The sequence below is a fragment of the Lissotriton helveticus genome, chromosome 5_1 (assembly GCF_964261635.1).
Source record: "Lissotriton helveticus chromosome 5_1, aLisHel1.1, whole genome shotgun sequence".
Taxonomy (NCBI): Eukaryota; Metazoa; Chordata; class Amphibia; order Caudata; family Salamandridae; genus Lissotriton; species Lissotriton helveticus.
The window spans coordinates 2,031,576,814-2,031,601,133 of record NC_136065.1 but is presented as its reverse complement, the minus strand read 5'-3'; the positions used below and the strand labels follow the sequence as shown (position 1 = coordinate 2,031,601,133).

Genomic DNA, 24,320 nt, shown 5'->3' with positions numbered 1-24,320 from the left:
GCTTAAACAAGGTTAAAAGATTACGATCACAAAATTCAAGGCTCCAGTGTGAAGTTAAATCGTCTATCTAACTTTTGCTTACCAGAACCACAAGTACAATGGGTGTCCCTTCACAGTTCCAGATAAAATGTGTCTGCCATAATTAGCCGCCTAAGATTTAAACCGGCGGGTGCCCCGGAGATGCTTTTGTGTGCACGAAGGAAGTGCAACCTATGTCTAACACCCATCTTTTTTCTCTTTTCCTGGGGGAATGCATTGAAAAGACTAAGGGCCAGATGTAGGTAATTTCTATTTACCGATTCTAAAATACCAAATTTTACCGATTAGGTATTTCAGAATCGGTAAATGGGATGTAGATACAAATTCGGTACATTTTACCGAATTGATAATATTCGGTATTACCGATTCGGTATTTACCAATTCGGTAATTCCCATTCATTTCTATGGCCTGGAGGCCTATAGGAATGAATGGGAATTACCGAATCAGTAAATACCGGATCGGTAAATACCGAATTGATAATAGGAGGAACATTTTCAAGGGTGGCAGGGCGTCACATTGACACCCTGTTGCACCCCTGAATCGTGCATGGGTGCACACGTGGCACACATATATGCCCTAAGAGCATGTATGTCTGACACATGGCACTTTTAAAAAAGCAAATAATTGCTTTTTTAAAGGTATTCGGTATTTACCACCAACTTGTAGTTGGTGGTAAATAACGAATCCTTAAATGAAAAATGCACTCACTTGAGTGCTCCCTACATTAAGGATTCGGTAATTTACCGAATCTGTATTTTAAGAATTCGGTAATTTACCGATTCCTTAAATTACCGATCGGTAAATTACAGAATCCTTAAACCTGCCTCCTACATCTCAAACCCTAAATACCGGTCGGTAACGGCCGAAATTCGGTAATTTCGGCCATTACCGACCGGTATTGGGCTACCTACATTTGGCCCAAAGTAATCTAAATGACTAGGTTTTCAACAATATTCATGGAAAATAAATACAAAAAATAAATGTGAAAAATGTAAATAATGAAACATAAAATCAACCAAATAATCATAATCACAAGAGACCTAAACTAGCATGTTTTCTTAAACGTCTAGAATCACACCGATGTATCAGCTTAGAAAAATGATAAATGTATATTCAAATCTATCTCATGCCCATAGTCACTTTGTCAATAACATTAGTTATATTGATAAAGTTTTCAATTGTCAAATCTATCCAGAAAATGCCTTCACGCTATTCTTGTCTATAAACTGGAAACAACTGCATGTCCTTCATTGAATCTATATGCTATGTATGAATCCAATAACAAGACATAACTAAGTTGACCTAGGTGAGTCTCTCACTTGTGTCGCTGACAGGATCTGCAGCGCCCCCGCATTCTTCCCTTCCTCATTAAGCTCTGGACTGAAGTAGGGCCGCAGGGTGGGGGGGAAGGAGGCCCCGGAGAAGGTGAAGAGCAAAGACCGGTCATCCACATTATAGAACGAGAGCCTGCGCGCCTCATAGTCCAGGAAGAGACCCATAGCCCTGGGGGACACACGGGGGGTCAGGAGGGTGCGAGAGTATGTAAGAGCTGTGTATTCACCATCTCTGAGCCACACTGCCCAGTATCCATTCTCAGGTGATAGTGTTTCCTCCCCTTTCCTGTTTACAGACTCGTCGCACACTCCCACTGTCCACTGAGTCTTCTCCCCAACCTCCACCGCCCAGTAATGTCTCCCTGAGGTCATCCACTGTGACCCTAGCACATCAACATAGAAAGTAAATCTCTGGGGTGTGTCGGGCAGATCCTGTGCTGTGTCTCCCAGCCTCACGCTCCTTCTGTCCTCGGACAGGATGAGCTCCGGATGAGCAGTGTCCGGATCCAGGGTCACCGCAGCTGTAAAACAGAGGAGGAGAGATGAGAGCTCAGAAATCACTCATCCACAATAAACACATTACTGATATTCAGCCGGTAGCTGCAGTAGCATCAGTGCTTCATTCAATCCTGATGCACCACCTCCCGCTGACGCCATCCCCATTTCAGCAGCACCCCGTTTCAGCGTAGTAATTAATAGTGTAGTCATCGTCACAGCTTTTTTTCAAAATGCACTACATGGTGCAGTCTTGTAGTCTGTAAGTAATGTTATTACAGTTCACAGGTTGTAACAGTTCAGATGTGAATCAGAAGGGGGACTTGGGAAGCCGCCCCCAGAGCTGCAGGGTTTGGAAACAGAGAACTGAGTTACTGACTTTCACCAAATGTTTAACACTTGCAGCAGGAAACCATCTCACAGATGCTGTGTGTAAGTCCCTGGAGGGCTCAGTAATCCTTATATATCCAACCACTTTTTTCTGTTGTCGGTTGTCCACATTATGTGTGCATTTAAGGACAGACCTCTCACTGATGTCATTGACTAAAGACCTACCAAGTTACGAGGTGCCACCAAGTGTCACACGGTATCAGAATCTCACACACAGGGAAGAGACTTTCATATACAGGGAGCACAAAAATGTGCTGATCACCTTTGTTTGCCTATTAGGAAGAGTAGAGTGTGAAAGCTACAGCTAATCCTTCTGACGACATCTCCACCAGCGTTTCCCAGTGGTAGAGCAGGGGTTGGCTCTACCATCTGGAAAACCATCTCTTGACCTGTAAATGATGCAGGGAATGTGAGAGGCTATCCAACAATGTTTGGTTGATATCTCATTATCACTCATCTAGACATAGGGACCGTGTTGTATTGTGATGCAAGGCTGTGTGTTTTCTTTTGAAGGCTCCTCGTGTATTCCTACACGCCTTTGCTCTTTTTTTCCCCCCACTGTTGTCCGGTATGGCATTCTAGCTTGGACTCCGGACTGGACAAAAGCGACTCCCTACCTCTCCTTGTTCCTCCTTCGTGGTCTTATTAATCTGCTTTCTTCATGATTTTCGATCTTACAATAAACCATATGTGAATTGCTACACTGGCATTGCTGCCTTTTTAGGTCTCGCCCTGAGACGCATCGCGAAGCGATGTCGCAGCGAGACCTATAGCCGTCCACTTTGCTTACAACGAGGCAAGAGGAGACAAGAGGAGACAAGATGTGCACGTGCCGCCCGCCGTAATCGGATCAGGTCGCGCGAGCGTTCACCATCTCCTGTCTTCTTTAGCCTCCAACACACACAGGCACACCTCCCCCTGCTTTCGCACGCGCACACAGACACACCTACACGCACGCACACACACGAGCGCACACATACAGAGACACACACCACACCCCCTCCCCCGCCACCACCACACACACACACACAAGCGCATACACGCACACATATAGAGCGACACCCCCCCGCACACACACAAGCGCACACACGCACACATACAGAGACACCACTCCTCCGTACAACTAACCCCACTCACCGCATTGGCGCCACTCCGGACTCTGCAGCCTCCACGGGGCTCTCCCTCGGGCATGGGAGCCCCGCGTCACCACTGCTCCTCTCTGGGCCAGCCACTCCGTGGGCGCGGGCTTCAGAAGACGGAAGTCCCGCCCCACAACAGGTTTCGGTTTCGCTCACAGCTTTCTTCAATGCTTGTTTCAAAATGCTGACGACAGTCGCAAGTGCAAATGAAGAAGGGCTGTCTTCACTTGTAAAAGTGAACTGAATAATTTTACCAATATTCCTTGCAGGTTGGGGAAGACCACTTTATAAAACTTTATAGCTGCCTGCAGCTTTACCATTCTTACAGCTATGTAAGTTTAACTTGTGTTCAAGGAGTTTTCAGTCCAGAGAGTGGGGAGTGGAGACCAACGGCCGCCGCTTCCAGGGGACGTGCCGAACCTTCCAGATCCAGCCCGGGATCCCTCCGTTTCCTACACGTCAGCCGAGGTAAATTCCGCGCCTGGATTGAGCGCTAACCGTGCGGGGGCGCAGGTGCCTGCCTCTACAGTGGGTAGCTTAATGTTCCAGGTTTGTAATGGGGCTTACTCGTGCCACATGCTGGGTTTTGCCTTACTCTGTGCTCCCTGACAGTTGTGGGCACATTGCCGTTTGATGAGAGATAAGTGCACCCCTTTCCCTAATGCGGTCTACCAGGTGTGGCCCTCCGAGCCAAACCATTTTTTCTGTTTTGCTTTTTTTTTTTTAATCTCCTGCCGTGGAAACCTGTTTTCTGAGCTCCCTTCTTTGCCAGAAGTGGCACAGAAGGGAGCCCCATACATCCCTGTATGGGGCTCGCCACCCCATACAGGGATGAATCCTCTTCACAACCACCCCTACAAGTGGTGCCTTCCACTCACGTGCTGCTGGGTGGCTCTTGTTTACCCCCCACTACCCAACCCCACCATCTTCTGCACCCTGCACGGTCTTCGCCCGTCAGTTTTGCATTTTGTGTACCACTCGCACCTTCAGTTGTCTTTGGCCGCTATGTGTTAAGTTCAGGGGTGTACTACCGCGCCTTTGCTGGATATGTTTATAAACTTTTATAATGGCTGGACATGGTTCTTGGGAGCAAGAGTGCGACACCTACATGGCCAGGCAAGTGAAGGCATCACAGATAGACGCACGCTGTCCGCTTACAGTCTGAAAGCCTCATTTGTTTTCCTTCATAAGATCTTTAATGTTAATTTCGATGTCAGTTACCAGATGACAACAAACCACAATTTCTAATGTAATAAATGCACGCGTGTGTGCTCTGTGATATTTTTAAGCTGTCGTATATTTGCTTTAAAAATGCTGTATACACCGGAATGTTCTTATCTCGGATGGTTCGTGTAAAGCGTTGTACTATTTCCATTACGAATCAGTATCTTTAAATAGAATCTCACATTAAAATATTAAAATGTTGTATGTTTGCTGTTGGTCTTCATTTGCATTGACGTTTCAAGCTGCCTGTTTAGCTGAAACCCGCAAAACGTGTATATACAAATAAAATCATGTTTATTCCGTAATTCAGTTTACAAGTAGTGATCGCTGTTTGTGTTTTACCGTAGCCTATTTCAGGTGGCCAAGGCTAGAGTGAAATGTGCATGTCAATAACGCATTTTAGCGCTGGCTGGTAGCCTTTACATGCTTCAGATTAAATACGGAGCCCCTGTACGTTTTTTCGCAGCACCATACTGCTCACTCATATTTAACTCTTGTGCTATGACTTTTCTGAATTTTTTGACGTTTATTTCCTACAAAATTAATTGGAACAGAGCAGAGCTGTGGCATGGGGCGAGGGTAAGCGCCCTCGGCCCCCACCTCGGGCGCAGTTCTTTCTAATGAGGTCATGACTGGGATGTCTGCCGTTAGTGTTTTCTTTTCTGGGGGAGGGGCGTGCGCATGTTTTTTTTTCTTCCTTGTTTGTAGTGCATGTGGCCCTGGGAGCGTCCTTGCAGGCCGACGGCAGGATCTCTATTACTGTTGGCAAAGTTTGTGTCCCCTGCCCACGCTTGCACCCACACACATCCCTGAGATTGGCACCGGTTCCATGTTTTCTTACAATTGCCCGGTCTTGTCTTGCTTCCCTGCTGCTCACTGTTAAGAACCTCTTCTTTTTTTAGGTTTCGCCTCGCCGAAAGCTGCGCAGCAGACTTTCGCACAGGGCGAAAACTTTTGTTTTGCTGTGATGTGGGCTTGTCCCGCCTCTGTTTTCCATTGGCTAGCTCCATAAATGGAGGCTAGCCATTGGAAAACAGAGGCGTCCGTCATTCTGTGAGGCGACTCTTGGGCGTTCCTGAGATTTTTTCTCATCCAGCCCCTTTTAGGACGTCAGTGTGGCGGTGGGCGGGGTTTATTTTTTTGGTCGTCCACGTTTCTTTTGGTCATTCCGCGGCCGACCGCCGCCGGAGGAAGTCCAGGTGAGTGCTTTTGATTGTGGCCGTTCCCGCCGCCCCCCACTCCCGCTGTCCGTGTGCCCGTTCCCGCACCCCCCTCCCGCTGTCCGTGCCTTTCCCGACCCCCCCCGCTGTCTGTGCCTTTCCCGCCCCCCCTCCCGCTGTCCGTGCCTTTCCTGCACCCCCCTCCCGCTGTCCCTGCCTTTCCTGCACCCCCCTCCCGCTGTCCATGCCTTTCCCGCCCCCCTCCCGCTGTCCATGCCTGTTAGCTGTTCGGCAAATGCTATTAACTTGAAATGGCCCAATAGCAGTGTGCTATAACATGACCTGTGTACAGGCGCATTGGCTAATCCCTTGCTGTTGTCCCAGCCCTTCCATTATATACGTTGCATTAATATGGGTTCTCCCAAAAAGTTCTTAGCCAACAGGATCTTTTGTTTTGCCACATTCACTAATTCTGTGTAGTGTTAAAACAAGTTCTTTTAATCTACGCGTTCTTTTGAAACTATTGGATTTTCAATAAATGGTTTAAAAATGAAATGGGCCAGTGTAGTGGTCTTGCTGTGCAATTGACACTGTCCCAGCCCTTCCAGTATATACGTTGTATTAAAGTGGGTGTCGATACATTTTCTCAAGCGGGCTTGCAGTACTATTGAGACGGTCTCAGCCCTTCCAGTGTTTCAAATGCTATAATAATGGATTTCTAAATTTTACAATAAGGCACTATATTTTTCGCCTTTTACTGTGCCAAAAAAACTGAACGTTAAGGATAACGTGCCTGCCACTGTGTGTGCGTGTTTGGCTTGTGCACAAAAAGTTATTAGGCAACAGGATCTGTGTTTGTACACATTCACTAATCCCATGAACTGTTACAAGTTTTTAATCTACACGTTCTTCTGATACTGTTTGATATAACTGAAATGGGCCAGTGCCAATGTGCTGCATGTAAAGCGCAACTTGCTGTGCCATTGCCACCGTCCCAGCCCTTTCAGTATGTATGTCACAATATGGGTTCTCTAAATTGCCTCAAAAAAGATTTTTATGTTATGTTTAAAAGGGTGCTTTATTGTTTTTCTTTTTTAGTTATGTTTGATTATGTGGTGTGTTCGTGTTTGGTTAACACACAAAACTTGCTCAGGCAACAGCATCAGAGTTTCGCCACATTCACCATATCTAGTGTAGTGTTTATAAACATACTTTTGATACTGTTAGCTTTTCTGCAAATGTGGAGCTGCTGTTGCTGTTTACACTGTGAGGAGCCCGTATTATTTGAAAACGCCGCCTGTACTCACCTGGGCTTGCTGATCCGACACTGCATCTCGCCGCACCTCACACCACTAGACATTGGGGAGTGCTTTGCTGGCCGCAAGGACGGGAGCAGGCTGTTCTGACGCCGCAGGGACTCAGTTGTCCAGGAGTCCCTGCGAGACCCATTGCACCTGGTCTGCGTCCATTGTCCGGCCCCGCCCACCGCCTGCCACGCACTGAAAGCCTGCCCTCCTGCAACTCGATCTTGGGAGCTGCTGTTGCTGTTTACACTGTGAGGAGCCCGCATTATTTGAAAACGCCGCCTGAACTCACCTGGGCTTGCTGATTCGACGCTGCATCTCGCCGCACCTCACACCACTAGACATTGGGGAGTGCTTTGCTGGCCGCGAGGAGGGGGAGCAGGCTGTTCTGACGCCGCAGGGACTCAGTTGTCCAGGAGTCCCTGCGAGACCCATTGCACCTGGTCTGCGTCCATTGTCCGGCCCCGCCCACCGCCTGCCACGCGGCCTACTTAGCCCACTTGCACATACTGCGCGGGAGTGCGCCGGGCTAAGCCCGGGCCCTCTGTAGCCCTCAGGAGCCGAGGGAGGCCGGGTTGGGCCAACTTTCTGACTTTCTGTCCTCATTCCCAAAGCAAAGTGTCATATTAGTTAGTAAATGCAAACATAGTGTGGATGTACTCCTAGCTTCTACAGGTGCTTATATGCTGTTGTGCCCCACATTGGTTTAGTTACTAATTGTAATACATCATGAGTTCGAGCTCAACAAGAGGGTTATTGCCTTTGGCTAACGGTGCTAATAAAGGGACATTGGACGACTATGTGTTTAGGGTAGTGCCCGATACTGAGAGGGAAAGTTTACTCGTAGAGCCGCGCGCTGAGTGATGCCGCTCTGTTGAATCACTTAAAAATAAACGCCCCTCCCCTGGTTTGTCGCAGTTAGATACATCATTACATATTAGTTGTCCTGATGAAAATGAGGATCCTGACACAATATATATTAGTATCCCAATCCCTATCCTCCTGCGAGATGTAACTTCTACTCCTGATATGGTTAATGTTATGTTATGTTATATTTGATTTCTATAGCGCACGGCTACTCCATTGGAGTGTCCCGGCGCTTGTTATTGGCGGCTCCTAACAAAAAACATAACACAGAGAAAAACAAAAGGACAACGACAGACAGCGGAAAAAACATATTAGAGGGTAAAAAGCCAAGTTTTAAGGCCCCTCCTAAAGGACAGCAGATTAGAGGTAGAGCGTAGGGCCAATGGAAGAGCGTTCCAGAGTTGTGGTGCCCTTAGCCTGAAGGAACGCCCCCCGATACGGGCCTTCTTTATTCGGGGGACCATCGCAAGAAACAAGGATTCAGATCGCAAAACACGGACTGGGCGATAAAAGCCAAGCCTGCGTTGAAGATATTTTGCTCCTGAACCGTAGTGCACAGCCTTGTTTCACCTTCTCTCTGTGATTCACTACCAGTAGTGGAAGTTATATCTGACAAACCCTTTCCAGTGGCAGAGGTTACGCGGAAAAAGCCTGTTAACACAAAGCAATCCAGAATACAAGGCTCACTCCCAAGAAAAAGAAGGAGAAGGGGAATTGACCCACAGAGGAAAAAGATCAGCCACACTGACTTTGGTAAACGTGCTAAAGGTTTGTTATTTAAGACATCTACTATACCAGCAGAAGGAACCCCAGCACAACGGTTGATATGAGATCCTTCCGATATGGATTTGAGGGGTACCATGGAACAGCTAATCAGATCCTCAACTTTGTTGTTGATAGAGAGACTAACTAGATTAGAAGATCGGCTTAAATCATTAGAGGAAGCATTAGCTGTAAATTCAGGGGTATCCAAGTATAATGTGATGCCAGTATTGGCATCTTCACCTATGGTACAAGTTCCAAACATTATTGTCCCAAAAAATCCAAATACCATTGAGTCGGGAAAAACAAAATCCCCAAGGCTAGTCACCCAAAAGCCCACTCTCAAACTGTACAACATGTTCCCAGAGAGGCTCAGGCGGGAGTAAAACCATCTGATAAACCCACTGCTCAAAACAAGCAGAGGACAAAAAGTCCAAGTAGGCCCATAAAGTCGAAGGGTCTCCAAGTAGATTTGCCACCTGAGGCGGTCCCGCTGGTGGTGTTCTTTACTGGAGTCCCAATATTAGAAGATGTAAGAGGGAAAATTATGGCCAGCTAAAAAACAAAACTGCACATTGGCTTAGGCAGAATCGTCCCCTTCCTCCTCATCTAAACGGCGAGATATTACATGTTCGCCATCTTCCATGGCTTGGAAGTAGAGCAAAGGACAAAAAGGGAGACATAATTGTTATAAACTTTAGGGACCGTAGAGTAGTAAGCTATATTCTTAACTGGTTTCAAGAAAATGGTAATAGTCCCATCATACCTTATGATCTGACCTATTTTTATCCGAGATCTTCATTGGTTGCTATGCCCAATCCCAGGGTCTTAACTTATTCTGAGGACAATTACATTATACCCCTCCAAAATCGTTACGCGGCTCTCTCAGATCTAGAGGGGGTGGATTGACTCTATCACACGTTTGTTGCTCACGACTCTGACAGCAGAGTGTTGGCCAGGTCTGTTAAAAATATCGAGCCAAATTGTACGTATGACTCCCCCGATCCTCAGCTAAATAATATTGTACCTCAGGTCCCTGACGGCCTTTTTACCTCCAATTTTGGGGGCTCGATCATGCATCTAAATTTAGGTGGCTCCGCCTCTGTTGCCCCCAACCAGCAGATACTAGGGAACGCTGTTTCATCCAACTCTGGGCCTGGGGATGGTTTACCAGCACAGAGTTCTTCTCTTACACCGGCTATGGCAGAGGATGACATGCTGAAATTAGTTAGCTGGAATATAGCGGGCATATCACGTAATTTGGATATACCCGAATGGAATTCCTTCATTGAGGCTTTTGGAATTTGCTTATTCCAGGAAACTTGGTGTGTGGAACCTCGATATAACTTCGGATATATTACCTATTTTATTCCCGCGATCCCTTCTCCCTCGGGGAGAGGCCGCCCCTCAGGTGGGTTACTGATCTGGATAAGTATCTCACTGGGCTATCACATAACTAGCATAGTCACCAGGTCTTCGGACTTACAGAGATTGGTAATTAAAGGGCCCTTAGGGGGGAGGTCCCTAGAGATTTTTAATGTCTATGTTAGACCTTCAAAGGGAAGCAAGCCTTCATCGACTCTATCAGCTCTTGAAGGCGATCTCAGATCTGGTTGTGTCGACTCATTTATAATGATAGCAGGGGATTTCAACTGCACCTTTGAACCCCTAGCGGCGGATGACATTCTGGGCTGCCAAGAGGATGATGCCAGGAGAGGTATCCCATTCCTCTCAATACAACCAATCAAGAGTTGGACCCCTAGAATTTTCCATTTAAATGCCCTGACTCTGGAATATAGCGTCAGGGCAGTTAATGGACGGACAAAGTCAGATATTGGTGGGGCCCATACTTTTAACAGGGTAGGTCATTCATCTCGAATTGACTACATCCTGTTGAACTTTAGACTCTGGGAGTTCTTGTTGGACATGGTAGTTATGCCCTCAATTGACAGTGACCACAACCCACTATCTCTGTCATTGTCATCTAAATGGACAGGTGGGAAAAATCTGCAAGCACCCCAGGTCTGGAAGTCATCGTCCGAAGTTCGCCTCTCGAACTGTGGGAGACGCTTGAAATGGGAAAAGGTTGCACTGGATGATGGAAAGATCTTGGAAATATGATCTATTATGGCCAGTGCTCTAACTAGTTTAGATACTGTTGCAGCAAATCCCCATGAGGTTTCTACTTTATTTAGCAACACTACTAAAGAACTGGGTGACCTTTTCATCATACAGAATCCAGGTTATAGGGCCAACAGGTTGGGGCGTCCCAAAGGCAACCCAGGCTGGTATTCCGCCTCTTGTCGACGCGCCAAAAGAGATGTAGTCAAGGCGGTTAAAACTAGGGACAGTAGTCTAATTAGCTCTACCAGGAGGACGTATGGGCGCGTTATTCGCGCAGCGAAGAAAGAGTGGGAGGATCAATATTGGTGTGACCTAAAACTGGCGAGTGCTGGGAGGGACTCTAGAGGTTTTTGGGATTTGGTCAGAGCCAAGGACAAACCTATGGACTCCCTTGTAACATGCAATATCCCAGAGGTGTCATGGTTTAATCACTTTTCTAAATTGTATACTGTGGCCTTGGCCGAGAGGGATGATTGTACTGAGAATTATTCACTGGATTCCTTTGGGCTTGACGAGAATTGTTTGTTTACAGGGAAGGAAGTAGAGGTTGCAATTTCATGTCTTATTCCAAACAAAGCTGCGGGGCTGGACGGCATTCCAGGAGATCTGATTCGCATCTCTAAACTAGAATGGGGTAAGCTTATAGCATCCCTACTCAATGCAACTTTCTATGATGCCCCTCTTCCAAGATCATGGATGGGCGCTGAGGTCGTCCCGATTTTCAAAAAAGGGAGCCGGGACGACCCTGCTAACTATCGCCCTATAAGTTTATTGGACTCCACACAGAAGGTTGCGGGCAAGGTGGTCTTGAGGAGGGTGCTACAGTGGGTAGAGGAGAATGGGATACTTTCTGATTTCCAGGCAGGTTTCAGGGCTGATACAGTGACCATTGAACAATCTTTCCGTCTATTGCTGCTATATTGGAAGGTGGTTCTGTTGGGCAAAGGCAGTCTGTACCTCGCTTTTATCTTTTATAGACCTACGGACTGCCTTTGACCTAGTGCCCCGTTCCAGGTTATGGAAGGTCCTATCCGATTTGGGTATGCCACGGTACCTATTGTCCTTGATAATTAAGTTCCACGAAGAAAATTTTGCCCAGGTTCGGTGGGGAAATCAGGGCCAAAAGACCGCCAGAATAGCTGTAAATAGAGGGGTCCGCCAGGGCTGTGTTTTAGCCCCTACACTGTTTTCTCTATACGTTAATGGTGTGGTGGAGCATCTTTTACAATATCCTGCAGATGCTCCATCCCTGGCGGGCAGAAGAATACCTACACTCCTATTTGCAGATGATACCCTCCTGATCTCAAAGACCCCGGTTGGGCTGCAGAGCCTCCTTGTTAGGTCCCAATCTTTTTGTGACGCGAGGGGGTTAGAAATCAACACGGGAAAGACCAAATATTTGATCCTGAATCCCCCGAAGAAAGTAGGCAGGCCTCCCGTGTTGCACTCAGTATGCCTCGAAAGGGTCAAGGAGTTTGATTATTTAGGAATCCGCCTCACTGACACCATGAGATGGAATTGTCACCTCCAAAAAATGTTGTTAAATCATAAAAGGGTGGTGGGGGCCCTGCTCAAAGAACAGCGTTCCTCTACCTTTAAACCAATTGCCCCGGTACTGGATATTTACAAGGTAAGAGGTGTGAGTGCGGCGCTGTATGGGGCGGAGCTCTGGGGGGCGCAGAATGTGGATCAGCTAACCTGTTCAGAACACAAATTTTTGAAGGACTTGATGGGTCTCACTTATAGCACCCCCTCTGTTCCCCTACTCCTTGATATGGGCTGTCGCTCTATCAAGGATCAGGCAAGGTTACGCCCCCTTCTCCTTTGGATGCGCCTATGGAGAGTTCCGGAGCTTGCCAGCTATGCGGAGGGGTTAAAAGAGGTCTTATCAATGCCTGGTTGGCACAAAATAGGATGGATAAGGGATGTGAAGTGTCTACTTGGAGAAATGGGCCTTGGAGATATCTGGCAGTCTAGGACCGCACTTCCCAAGTCTGTCTTGAAAAACTCTTATTGGAAATGGGTAAGGGATTCGAGAAACTTAAGCTCTAATGTAGGTAGATCTACTGCCGAATTCCTACTACATAAGGAGGTGGCATTTCGAGAGCCCTATCTCGATATTATTACAAAACCTAGAGATAGGGCCCTATATTTTAAATTCAGAGTTGGAGTGCTGCCTGTTCACGAACTGACTGCCAGATGGAAGCCTTCTGCACAGACCATTCCATTTTGTCCATTCTGTGAGACCATGATCGAGACAGTCCCTCATTTTCTTTTTGTATGCCCTGCATAAAATGCCCCTCGCATTAGGTGGTTGAAACCCCTTTGCAAAGAACTAGGTACCAGACACTGTGGTGAGGCCCTATGCATTCTGAAATCGGACAAACGGCCCCTTCTTGTCTGTGGTATGGCGAAGTTTTTAAATTGGGCTTGGTTGATCAGGCCCAAAAGGCTTTGTGATATTGTTTAATTGAGATTTTATGGCTATTTTATGTAATTTATTGCTGCCTCTTGTATTTCGTACTTTGATTTTTGTATAACTGTTTTCTATGAAATAAGGCTTTTTATGTATTTTAAAACTGTATTGTGTTGCTTTTAAAGATATATTCATATCGAAATAAAGCCTACTTGACTGACTGGCAAATGTTCTAAATTTGAAATGTACCAGTGTGCTGCACGTAAACCACTACTTGCTGTGCCATTGACACTGTTCCAGCCCTTCTAGTATATGAATAACATTAATGTGGGTTTTCTAAATGTTATCAAGCGGGAATTGCAGTACAAGTGACACGGTCCCAGCACGTCCTCTTTTCACTTTCATTCTTATCCACTGCATCCACGCTCTACCACTGTATGGCCTTCCTTCCATCAGGTATTCCTTCCTTAGAACCGGGGGGTCGAGCTAGTGGGAGAAGCGCTGCTGCTGCTTTTGTTCCTGGAGGCCGATTATTGCAGCAATGCTTCAAAAACTGCCCCCAGTAACAAAAACTGGCCCCACCGCACAAAAACCGCCCCCACCCTTCCGGCCTACCAGGAAAAGGCTCCCTGCCGCTACGGCCAGTCCGGCAATTACTCCATAACACATGTAAAGGGATGCCATGAGGTGTGCCACATCTTTCTCTCCTTAGTGCTGTGGAATCCAGCCTCCAAGGCGCACGCTGACACTGGGCCGTGCCTCACCTGCTACCCGCCCTTCCTCCCAGGGCCAGTCATCCTTCACCGCTGTGCACCATTCAACGGCATCCGCTACCTGTAACAGCCTGCTCTGAAGCATCGTCGGACTGGCTCATCCTTGCCACTCCTAGTGCCCCTTTGTCACTGTTACAGTTTGTAGAAAAGCTGCGTTGCCCCCACTGATTTGGCCTGATAGAGCACAGGCTCACCTGCTCGGGATTTTACCATACTCACCTGGGCCCATAAACACATACTGCTAATGGCAATGTAAATGACAATGCCATTTATTTATCTATTTTCAAAACGAATACATAAATACAAATGTTGTCATTTACAATGCCAATAGCTCTAACTTTTCCAAAGGCGAAACCATTGCATTGTAAATGCTTGTTTTATTTTTTAACCGAACTACCCCAAACACTGTAAAATCATTTCCTAGATGTAGATTTTTCTCATTTAACCTGTACATTTTCTTGTGGTGTTCTCACTCATGGGCATGTGAATTCCTGTAAAATAAGTGATTTCTGTTTTGCACAGCAGCATTGCATTCCAATAGTCTGTTCTTTTTGTTATGATATGTGACTTGAGGCTGCAAGGCTGACAGGTCTTCTCTGAAAGATGAAAAACTGCCCGGGGGAGGGGTGCATTTTCTCGTTTATACTCCATTTCAATAATCCCTCCACAGTTTTGCTAGCTGCAGAAGAGACTATTAATTTCCCACGAGTGATACTGCATGCTTCTGACCCTGTTCGACATTGCTATTTTTTTTGTTTTCATAGAAGAGCTTATTGCAATCTAGTAAAAGTGTGAGGGGCCAAAGAAACAAAAAGCCTGAAATGCTCAGGAGTAATTGAAATTAGGTCAGAATAAATGTGCAGCTACAGCTTTAGACGCTCATTTAGACTCCAATGAAAACAAGCATTTGCAATGCAATAGGTCTCGCATTAACACAAGTCTGAGCTGAGCTATTGACATTGTAAATAACAATGCCTTTTATTTATGTTTTTAAAAAGAAAACAATAATAAAAGGTGTTATTTGCAATGTCAATAGCTCAAACTCTCGTCAATGCGAGACTTATTGCATTGCAAATGCTTGTTTATTTATGGATACAATGATAGTTGGCAACAAGGAAGAAAATATACCGAAAAGGGCCCACCGTGGGAATCTCCTTTTAATTGGCTTGCCACTAATTCAACATAGCTTCGCCAAAGGAACTGTTATTTTTTTAATTATTATAGAGCACCTCTGCATGTTGGTCTGGTTGCGCCTTTTACATTTTCACAGTCGACGGCTCCACTCTAGGAGTCCTGTGCAGCATTTCTTTTGGAAGCTCTCTGAAGGCAGCACTCTGGGATTGCCTTTGTGCGCGTAACACCCAGGGGCACATGGGCTTGTCTCCAGGAATAAATGCTATGAAAGATGCACGCTTTGCATCATGGGATTCCAGGAAGTGCTGTGCTACGCGGAGTAAATAAATCTTACGCATTGCAGCAGTTAATTTTACGAAATGAAATATTTCCTAGCTAACAAGTAGGAAAGTTTCAATTCTATTAAGGGCAAGTAGGAGAGGATTATGCATTTCTTCCTTCAATGTATTAAATCAGCGGCCTTCAAAGAAGATATTAAAGAAAAACAACAGGCCACATATTCTATTATGAAACACACGGAAGGTACCGAAGGTCTTATACTGTTCCAAACTTCCTGCAGAGCCTGTAAAGTGTTCTACAGAGGTAGCTGGAAACGTGAGCTTGTTCTACTACAGGAGACACACAGAAAGAAGTGAATATACAGATATACAGTTCAGAATCAGAACTGAGTCCAGAAAGAGATTATGAACCCATGGAAAAGTACCCATCAGCCCACTCAATAGTGGAACTTCGTCATCTGGGATTTTGAAAGCTGGTGTCCAAACCGCCCTTCCTCAGATGTAACTTGAGGCTAGCTTAGGACCCAATGGTTGAACCCTCAATCAAAACGGATGACAGAGTATGGAGGCTGATAGGGCTTAGTTGCAGTGTTAAGAAAAAGTGAAAGAGAAGAAAAATAGTACTCCAAGTGATTAAAAATACCTATCTTGATGTCAATAAGGAAACTTTATTCTGTGTGTCCATCGAGATGGTATAGTTAAAAGCAGAGTGAAAATAGCAGTGTAAATATTTGCTATTTACCATGGATGTTCATTTGTCAACATGTTTCAGCCTCTCCAGGCTTTCGTCAGGACCTATAGCTCACTACTGCAACACTTACTTTGTTTTGCTGTGAAGGACAGACTATAGATATTCTTTACAATTTGTCTCCTGTAGAACAGCAGAAACACAGAGAAAGCCATACAACAACAAGTTATGGTAATCTCAACGATAATCATTCGTTAGTGTGTCACATACATGTACATGCTTTTGTATGATTTATAACTTACCCAGTATTATGGGATGACAGACCTCACCTCACCTGGCAACGGCTCAGGATAAGGAGGCCACGCACTAAAAAAGATTGATAGAAAAAAGAAGATATGCTCAAGTTCATCTCATTGTTAATTTATTTTAGTTCATCTCATAGTTGGTAGGTAAAACCAAAAATGCGTTTCTAGTGCAGTTTTGGTAGGTGTAACCAAAAAGGCGTTTCTAGTGCAGACACAAATGGCATGAGAGAAGGCCAAAAGCTTGGATAACTTTAGTGATGTGATGTTCAAAATCCAAGACTTAGTATTAAACATTAGAAGTAACAAACATGTAATTAGGTGTCCTGAATGTTCCAGGTACGTTTGTGTCCTGAAGCGTTTGATTTCCATTCAGGCTAGCTTTTACCCCTATTTGAATCGTATTCATGCTCGAGAGTCTGAGAATGTACACTGAAAAGAAAGAACCAGTGAATCAAGCGCTGTTAAAGCTTCAAAATGGTCTTTCTCGATTTTAAAAGAAAGTAGCATGGACTCAGCCCGCCTGTAGGACAGAGACTCCAACGCACGACCTACCGCAATCTGGAGCCCACTCACCTCTCCGTCGTTACCTCGTGCTTTACCGAGCCGAGTGGGAGGTGATGGCCCAGTGCGGTGTGCTCGATTTTACGCGCGGCCAGCGGACCTTAAAGAGAACTGTATGTCCTCTTGCTCTGATAGGCTAATGTATTAAGCCAATCCAAACGCGCCTTATGACAGACCTGTTTTGTTCACATTGGTCGGAATTATCTTCCTGTTCAACGAATTTCAATGTTATGCGGAGCGGTGCATGGGACTCTAATAGCCGAAGGTGATTGGTTCGACGGCTTCAAACAGGAAATATATGACGGGCCAATAGCCTCGTCATGTTCTTTACTTCGAGTCTCAGCGCTAGTTCCTGCAAATGCTATAGAGACACAAATGGCCAAAGCTAATTGGCTCGGCAGCTTAAAACAGGAAGCAAACCAAGGGCCAATGTCCTTTTATTGTTTGTTCAATCTAACCCTCCGCGCTCCTTCATGAGAAGCACGAACTTAATTAAATTTATACACACTCATTATAAACCACGCTACAGTGTGGTGGGGTACATTTGCAATCATAATCAGAATTTATCAGTATACAGTCCCTGTATTCGTGTTGTACATCTCATATATGATATATGTTACGACCAAACCTGGATAGTATAGAAGGTGGGGTTAATGTTGTTTAATCCCTTGTCGTAATAAAACATACCCTGATTGTGTATAGAGTCTTTATACAGAAGGGTTGAAAAAAGCATACCCTGGTCAGCGTCTCTTTTAAAAGGCAAAGGGAAGTGTGTTTTTGGTTGTTTTCACAGGCGTGTTCTGATAGGGAAGTGAGATGACCCAATGACTCGTAAACAGAGAGAAGCATTCCCATCCTGAGGCAAGTGTTTTTCTTTTAAGTCAGGCCAAGTTATGAATTATTTTCTATCATGGGAACATATTTATAACTGTATCCACGGAATATCATCGTTTAACCCTTCTGTGTCACATTTCAATTTATGGACCCATCTCTGTTCCTTTCTCAATAGAAAGTGAGATATTTCACTGACATGTTGAGGTATATAGGGTTGTTCAAGGACCACCCATCGTATCTCATCCGCATGGTGTTTAGCGGTGAGAAAATGGGAAGTGAGGCAGGTCGCCTGTTTGTTGCGCCTGATTGTGCTCTTGTGTTCTTGTATGCGCAACTTAATTTTCCTGGTCGTCATTCCTATGTACCTCAAATTACATGGACAGGTGATTAAGTATATAACTCTCTCGCTGTTACAATTAGTATGCCGTTTCAGCAACCAGGGTCGCGTAGTACCAATGTCGACATTCAGAGTTCTTTGAGTTTGGGGACACACTGAGCAATTCCCACAAGGGTGATGACCCTGAACAGGAGGGAGATTCCATAAAGTGGTGATGGATTCCTCAGTAGTGTGTCGCGGTCTTGTGTGCACCAGTTCGTCCCTTAGATTGTTTCCTCGCTTGAAAGAGAAAAGTGGTAGAGGAATGTTCTCTCCGGCACTGTTCAAAATCCTCCATCTATGTCTTATGATTTTCTGAATCTTGGAGGATGAGGTATTGAAAGTGGTGACACATGCCAGTCTACCTAGAGGTGGTTTGTTGACTGGGGGTGCCAAGAGTGCCTCACGGTGGTTGTTCTCTGCCCGTTTGAGGGATTTTTTAACCAGCGTTCCTGGATATCTCTGTGTTTTCAATTTTGCTGAAAGGTCTTGTGCTTCCGAGTGGAAATCTACTTTGTCTGAGCAGTTCCTGCGAACCCTCAGGAACTGCCCGAATGGAAGATTCTCTCGAAGGGAACGAGGGTGATGGCTGTCGAATCTCAACAAGGAATTACGCGCCATGGGTTTACGGTAAAGCGTACTTGCTAAATGTCCATCTTGTGGATAAATTAGGAGATCTGAAAAAGGGAGTTTGGTTTTGCTGTAATCCAAAGTGAATCTGAGAAATTCATTCTGGCTATTAAGCCAACCTTGAAAAGATAGTAAAGATTGTTCATCTCCTCGCCAGACTATGAGAATGTCATCAATGTACCTTCTCCACATCATCAACTGATGATGGTGAGGGTTGATGGTATTCAGTACATGATGGGTCTCAAATTGATGAACATAAAGATTCGCCAGGCTCGGAGCAAATTTGCTGCCCATAGAGGTGCCAGACACCTGCAGGTACAGGTCATCCTCAAAGGCGAAGAAATTTTCTGTCATGGCGATTCTCGCTAATTCCATTATAAAATGGATAGGTGTTATGGTGTCTGGGGCAGAGTTCTCCAGAAGTTCCCGGACTGTTTCCAGGGTGTCTGTTTGGGGTATACATGTATACAGAGATTCGACATCCAGACTAGCCAAGATATCGGAGTCTGTGTCGAACTGTACCTCTGGAAGTAGGCGCAGAACATCTTTCGTGTCTTGTAAGTACTTACAAGACACGAAAGATGAACTCGTGTCTTGTAAGTACTTACAAGACACGAAAGATGTTCTGCGCCTACTTCCAGAGGTACAGTTCGACACAGACTCCGATATCTTGGCTAGTCTGGATGTCGAATCTCTGTATACATGTATACCCCAAACAGACACCCTGGAAACAGTCCGGGAACTTCTGGAGAACTCTGCCCCAGACACCATAACACCTATCCATTTTATAATGGAATTAGCGAGAATCGCCATGACAGAAAATTTCTTCGCCTTTGAGGATGACCTGTACCTGCAGGTGTCTGGCACCTCTATGGGCAGCAAATTTGCTCCGAGCCTGGCGAATCTTTATGTTCATCAATTTGAGACCCATCATGTACTGAATACCATCAACCCTCACCATCATCAGTTGATGATGTGGAGAAGGTACATTGATGACATTCTCATAGTCTGGCGAGGAGATGAACAATCTTTACTATCTTTTCAAGGTTGGCTTAATAGCCAGAATGAATTTCTCAGATTCACTTTGGATTACAGCAAAACCAAACTCCCTTTTTTAGATCTCCTAATTTATCCACAAGATGGACATTTAGCAAGTACGCTTTACCGTAAACCCATGGCGCGTAATTCCTTGTTGAGATTCGACAGCCATCACCCTCGTTCCCTTCGAGAGAATCTTCCATTCGGGCAGTTCCTGAGGGTTCGCAGGAACTGCTCAGACAAAGTAGATTTCCACTCGGAAGCACAAGACCTTTCAGCAAAATTGAAAACACGGAGATATCCAGGAACGCTGGTTAAAAAATCCCTCAAACGGGCAGAGAACAACCACCGTGAGGCACTCTTGGCACCCCCAGTCAACAAACCACCTCTAGGTAGACTGGCATGTGTCACCACTTTCAATACCTCATCCTCCAAGATTCAGAAAATCATAAGACATAGATGGAGGATTTTGAACAGTGCCGGAGAGAACATTCCTCTACCACTTTTCTCTTTCAAGCGAGGAAACAATCTAAGGGACGAACTGGTGCACACAAGACCGCGACACACTACTGAGGAATCCATCACCACTTTATGGAATCTCCCTCCTGTTCAGGGTCATCACCCTTGTGGGAATTGCTCAGTGTGTCCCCAAACTCAAAGAACTCTGAATGTCGACATTGGTACTACGCGACCCTGGTTGCTAAAACGGCATACTAATTGTAACAGCGAGAGAGTTATATACTTAATCACCTGTCCATGTAATTTGAGGTACATAGGAATGACGACCAGGAAAATTAAGTTGCGCATACAAGAACACAAGAGCACAATCAGGCGCAACAAACAGGCGACCTGCCTCACTTCCCATTTTCTCACCGCTAAACACCATGCGGATGAGATACGATGGGTGGTCCTTGAACAACCCTATATACCTCAACATATACCTCAACATGTCAGTGAAATATCTCACTTTCTATTGAGAAAGGAACAGAGATGGGTTCATAAATTGAAATGTGACACAGAAGGGTTAAACGATGATATTCCGTGGATACAGTTATAAATATGTTCCCATGATAGAAAATAATTCATAACTTGGCCTGACTTAAAAGAAAAACACTTGCCTCAGGATGGGAATGCTTCTCTCTGTTTACGAGTCATTGGGTCATCTCACTTCCCTATCAGAACACGCCTGTGAAAACAACCAAAAACACACTTCCCTTTGCCTTTTAAAAGAGACGCTGACCAGGGTATGCTTTTTTCAACCCTTCTGTATAAAGACTCTATACACAATCAGGGTATGTTTTATTACGACAAGGGATTAAACAACATTAACCCCACCTTCTATACTATCCAGGTTTGGTCGTAACATATATCATATATGAGATGTACAACACGAATACAGGGACTGTATACTGATAAATTCTGATTATGATTGCAAATGTACCCCACCACACTGTACCGTGGTTTATAATGAGTGTGTATAAATTTAATTAAGTTCGTGCTTCTCATGAAGGAGCGCGGAGGGTTAGATTGAACAAACAATAAAAGGACATTGGCCCTTGGTTTGCTTCCTGTTTTAAGCTGCCGAGCCAATTAGCTTTGGCCATTTGTGTCTCTATAGCATTTGCAGGAACTAGCGCTGAGACTCGAAGTAAAGAACATGACGAGGCTATTGGCCCGTCATATATTTCCTGTTTGAAGCCGTCGAACCAATCACCTTCGGCTATTAGAGTCCCATGCACCGCTCCGCATAACATTGAAATTCGTTGAACAGGAAGATAATTCCGACCAATGTGAACAAAACAGGTCTGTCATAAGGCGCGTTTGGATTGGCTTAATACATTAGCCTATCAGAGCAAGAGGACATACAGTTCTCTTTAAGGTCCGCTGGCCGCGCGTAAAATCGAGCACACCGCACTGGGCCATCACCTCCCCCTCGGCTCGGTAAAGCACGAGGTAACGACGGAGAGGTGAGTGGGCTCCAGATTGCGGTAGGTCGTGCGTTGGAGTCTCTGTCCTACAGGCGGGCTGAGTCCATGCTACTTTCTTTTAAAATCGAGAAAGACCATTTTGAAGCTTTAACAGCGCTTGATTCACTGGTTCTTTCTTTTCAATGTACATTCTCAGACTCTCGAGCATGAATACGATTCAAATAGGGGTAAAAGCTAGCCTGAATGGAAATCAAACGCTTCAGGACACAAACGTACCTGGAACATTCAGGACACCTAATTACATGTTTGTTACTTCTAATGTTTAATACTAAGTCTTGGATTTTGAACATCACATCACTAAAGTTATCCAAGCTTTTGGCCTTCTCTCATGCCATTTGTGTCTGCACTAGAAACGCCTTTTTGGTTACACCTACCAAAACTGCACTAGAAACGCATTTTTGGTTTTACCTACCAACTATGAGAAGAACTAAAATAAATTAACAATGAGATGAACTTGAGCATATCTTCTTTTTTCTATCAATCTTTTTAGTGCGTGGCCTCCTTATCCTGAGCCGTTGCCAGGTGAGGTGAGGTCTGTCATCCCATAATACTGGGTAAGTTATAAATCATACAAAAGCATGTACATGTATGTGACACACTAACGAATGATTATCGTTGAGATTACCATAACTTGTTGTTGTATGGCTTTCTCTGTGTTTCTGCTGTTCTACAGGAGACAAATTGTAAAGAATATCTAAGTCTGTCCTTCACAGCAAAACAAAGTAAGTGTTGCAGTAGTGAGCTATAGGTCCTGACGAAAGCCTGGAGAGGCTGAAACATGTTGACAAATGAACATCCATGGTAAATAGCAAATATTTACACTGCTATTTTCACTCTGCTTTTAACTATACCATCTCGATTGACACACAGAATAAAGTTTCCTTATTGACATCAAGATAGGTATTTTTAATCACTTGGAGTACTATTTTTCTTCTCTTTCACTTTTTCTTAACACTGCAACTAAGCCCTATCAGCCTCCATACTCTGTCATCCGTTTTGATTGAGGGTTCAACCATTGGGTCCTAAGCTAGCCTCAAGTTACATCTGAGGAAGGGCGGTTTGGACATCAGCTTTCAAAATCCCAGATGACGAAGTTCCACTATTGAGTGGGCTGATGGGTACTTTTCCATGGGTTCATAATCTCTTTCTGGACTCAGTTCTGATTCTGAACTGTATATCTGTATATTCACTTCTTTCTGTGTGTCTCCTGTAGTAGAACAAGCTCACGTTTCCAGCTACCTCTGTAGAACACTTTACAGGCTCTGCAGGAAGTTTGGAACAGTATAAGACCTTCGGTACCTTCCGTGTGTTTCATGATTTAGTTGGGGGACAAGATACCCTGAGGTCTATAAAAATAAATTCCCCTTGGGCCCTTCTTCACTTTTTGTTTCTAAGCACATATTCTTTTAACCATAGGGGAATATGTCTCCATAGTAACCATAGTCCAATCCGGTGTATATAACAGTATGACATCTCTTCCTGTTCATCTTCTTTATCGGAGGAAGTAAACCTTGAACGCTTTTCCTAGATGAATTTCTGATCATTCCCTACAAAAGAGAGGTAACACTTGCTACCCAATTCTATTGCAGGACCGGAGGCTTCAGATTATGCTTCTCTATCTTTATTGAAGCTCACAGCAGCCAATGAAAATGCTTGCTTTTCATTAATAAACGTTAAACAACTACACATCCCATCATGACTAGCCCCAAGGCACGCCCCCCTAGTCCATAAGAGGCCTCTGCCTGCCGCCATCTTCCTCTTTCTTTGCTGCTCACAGCAAGAGCTAAGTGCACTTTGTTTCCTCCCTCTGCTGTTAGACCAGTTTGCTTATGTTAATGAGATTAGCGAGTGGCTAAAAAGTTACCTATTTCTAATATATGATTTATTGTTGATGCAACTGTTGGTTCGCCGAGTTTACCTGCTTGTGGGGTACTCGATACTTCAGGGAGGTTGTTGTGCGCGTTCGCTAGCGTTCGGCGCCTAGCGAGTTTACATCATTCCTCAGTGGCTGTGATTTGATGCGCCTAGTGGCGTGAGGTAGCGGCGGTCGCTGACCGGGGGCAGACGGGCACCGCATATTGCATTAAGAGCCTCTTGGCCCGGCTGTTTTACCCATAAGCGCGTCTCGCGCATGCGCATCAGCGTCCCTCATAGGCTGATGACGCGTGTAGAGTCCGGGTGGCTCACGGCCGCGGCGTGCGCCCAAACGCACTGAATTTGGGCTCCTTTTTAGTAGGTTTTCAGTCGCGTTTGGGCTGCACGTCACGGCGCGAATCCCAAGCTGTCAGTTACAGCGTTTGTTACACGGAGAGATACCGGTGGCCCCTCTGCTCTATCAAAACGCCTGTGAAGGTTGTAAAATATTGAGGCCCGTGTTTGGAGTGCGCACACGCTCCGTGGATAGTATTTTGGCCTGGGTCTTTGGCCCCTGTGACTACAGCTTTGCTGAGGGGGTTTGGA

At 45.3% G+C, this 24,320-nt stretch overlaps 1 protein-coding gene across 1 annotated transcript in view; it reads right to left on the bottom strand.

Moving 5' to 3' along the window:
- Positions 1–513: 513 nt before the first annotated feature.
- The window catches only part of LOC144756209 (E3 ubiquitin-protein ligase TRIM39-like), a 393,646-nt gene continuing 369,839 nt past the window's right edge, over positions 514–24,320 (bottom strand). The window contains exon 8 of the mRNA XM_078645823.1: positions 514–1,895. Coding sequence (XP_078501949.1) covers positions 1,333–1,895 — 563 coding nt within the window. The 3' untranslated portion in view covers positions 514–1,332. The remainder of the gene's footprint in view (positions 1,896–24,320) is intronic.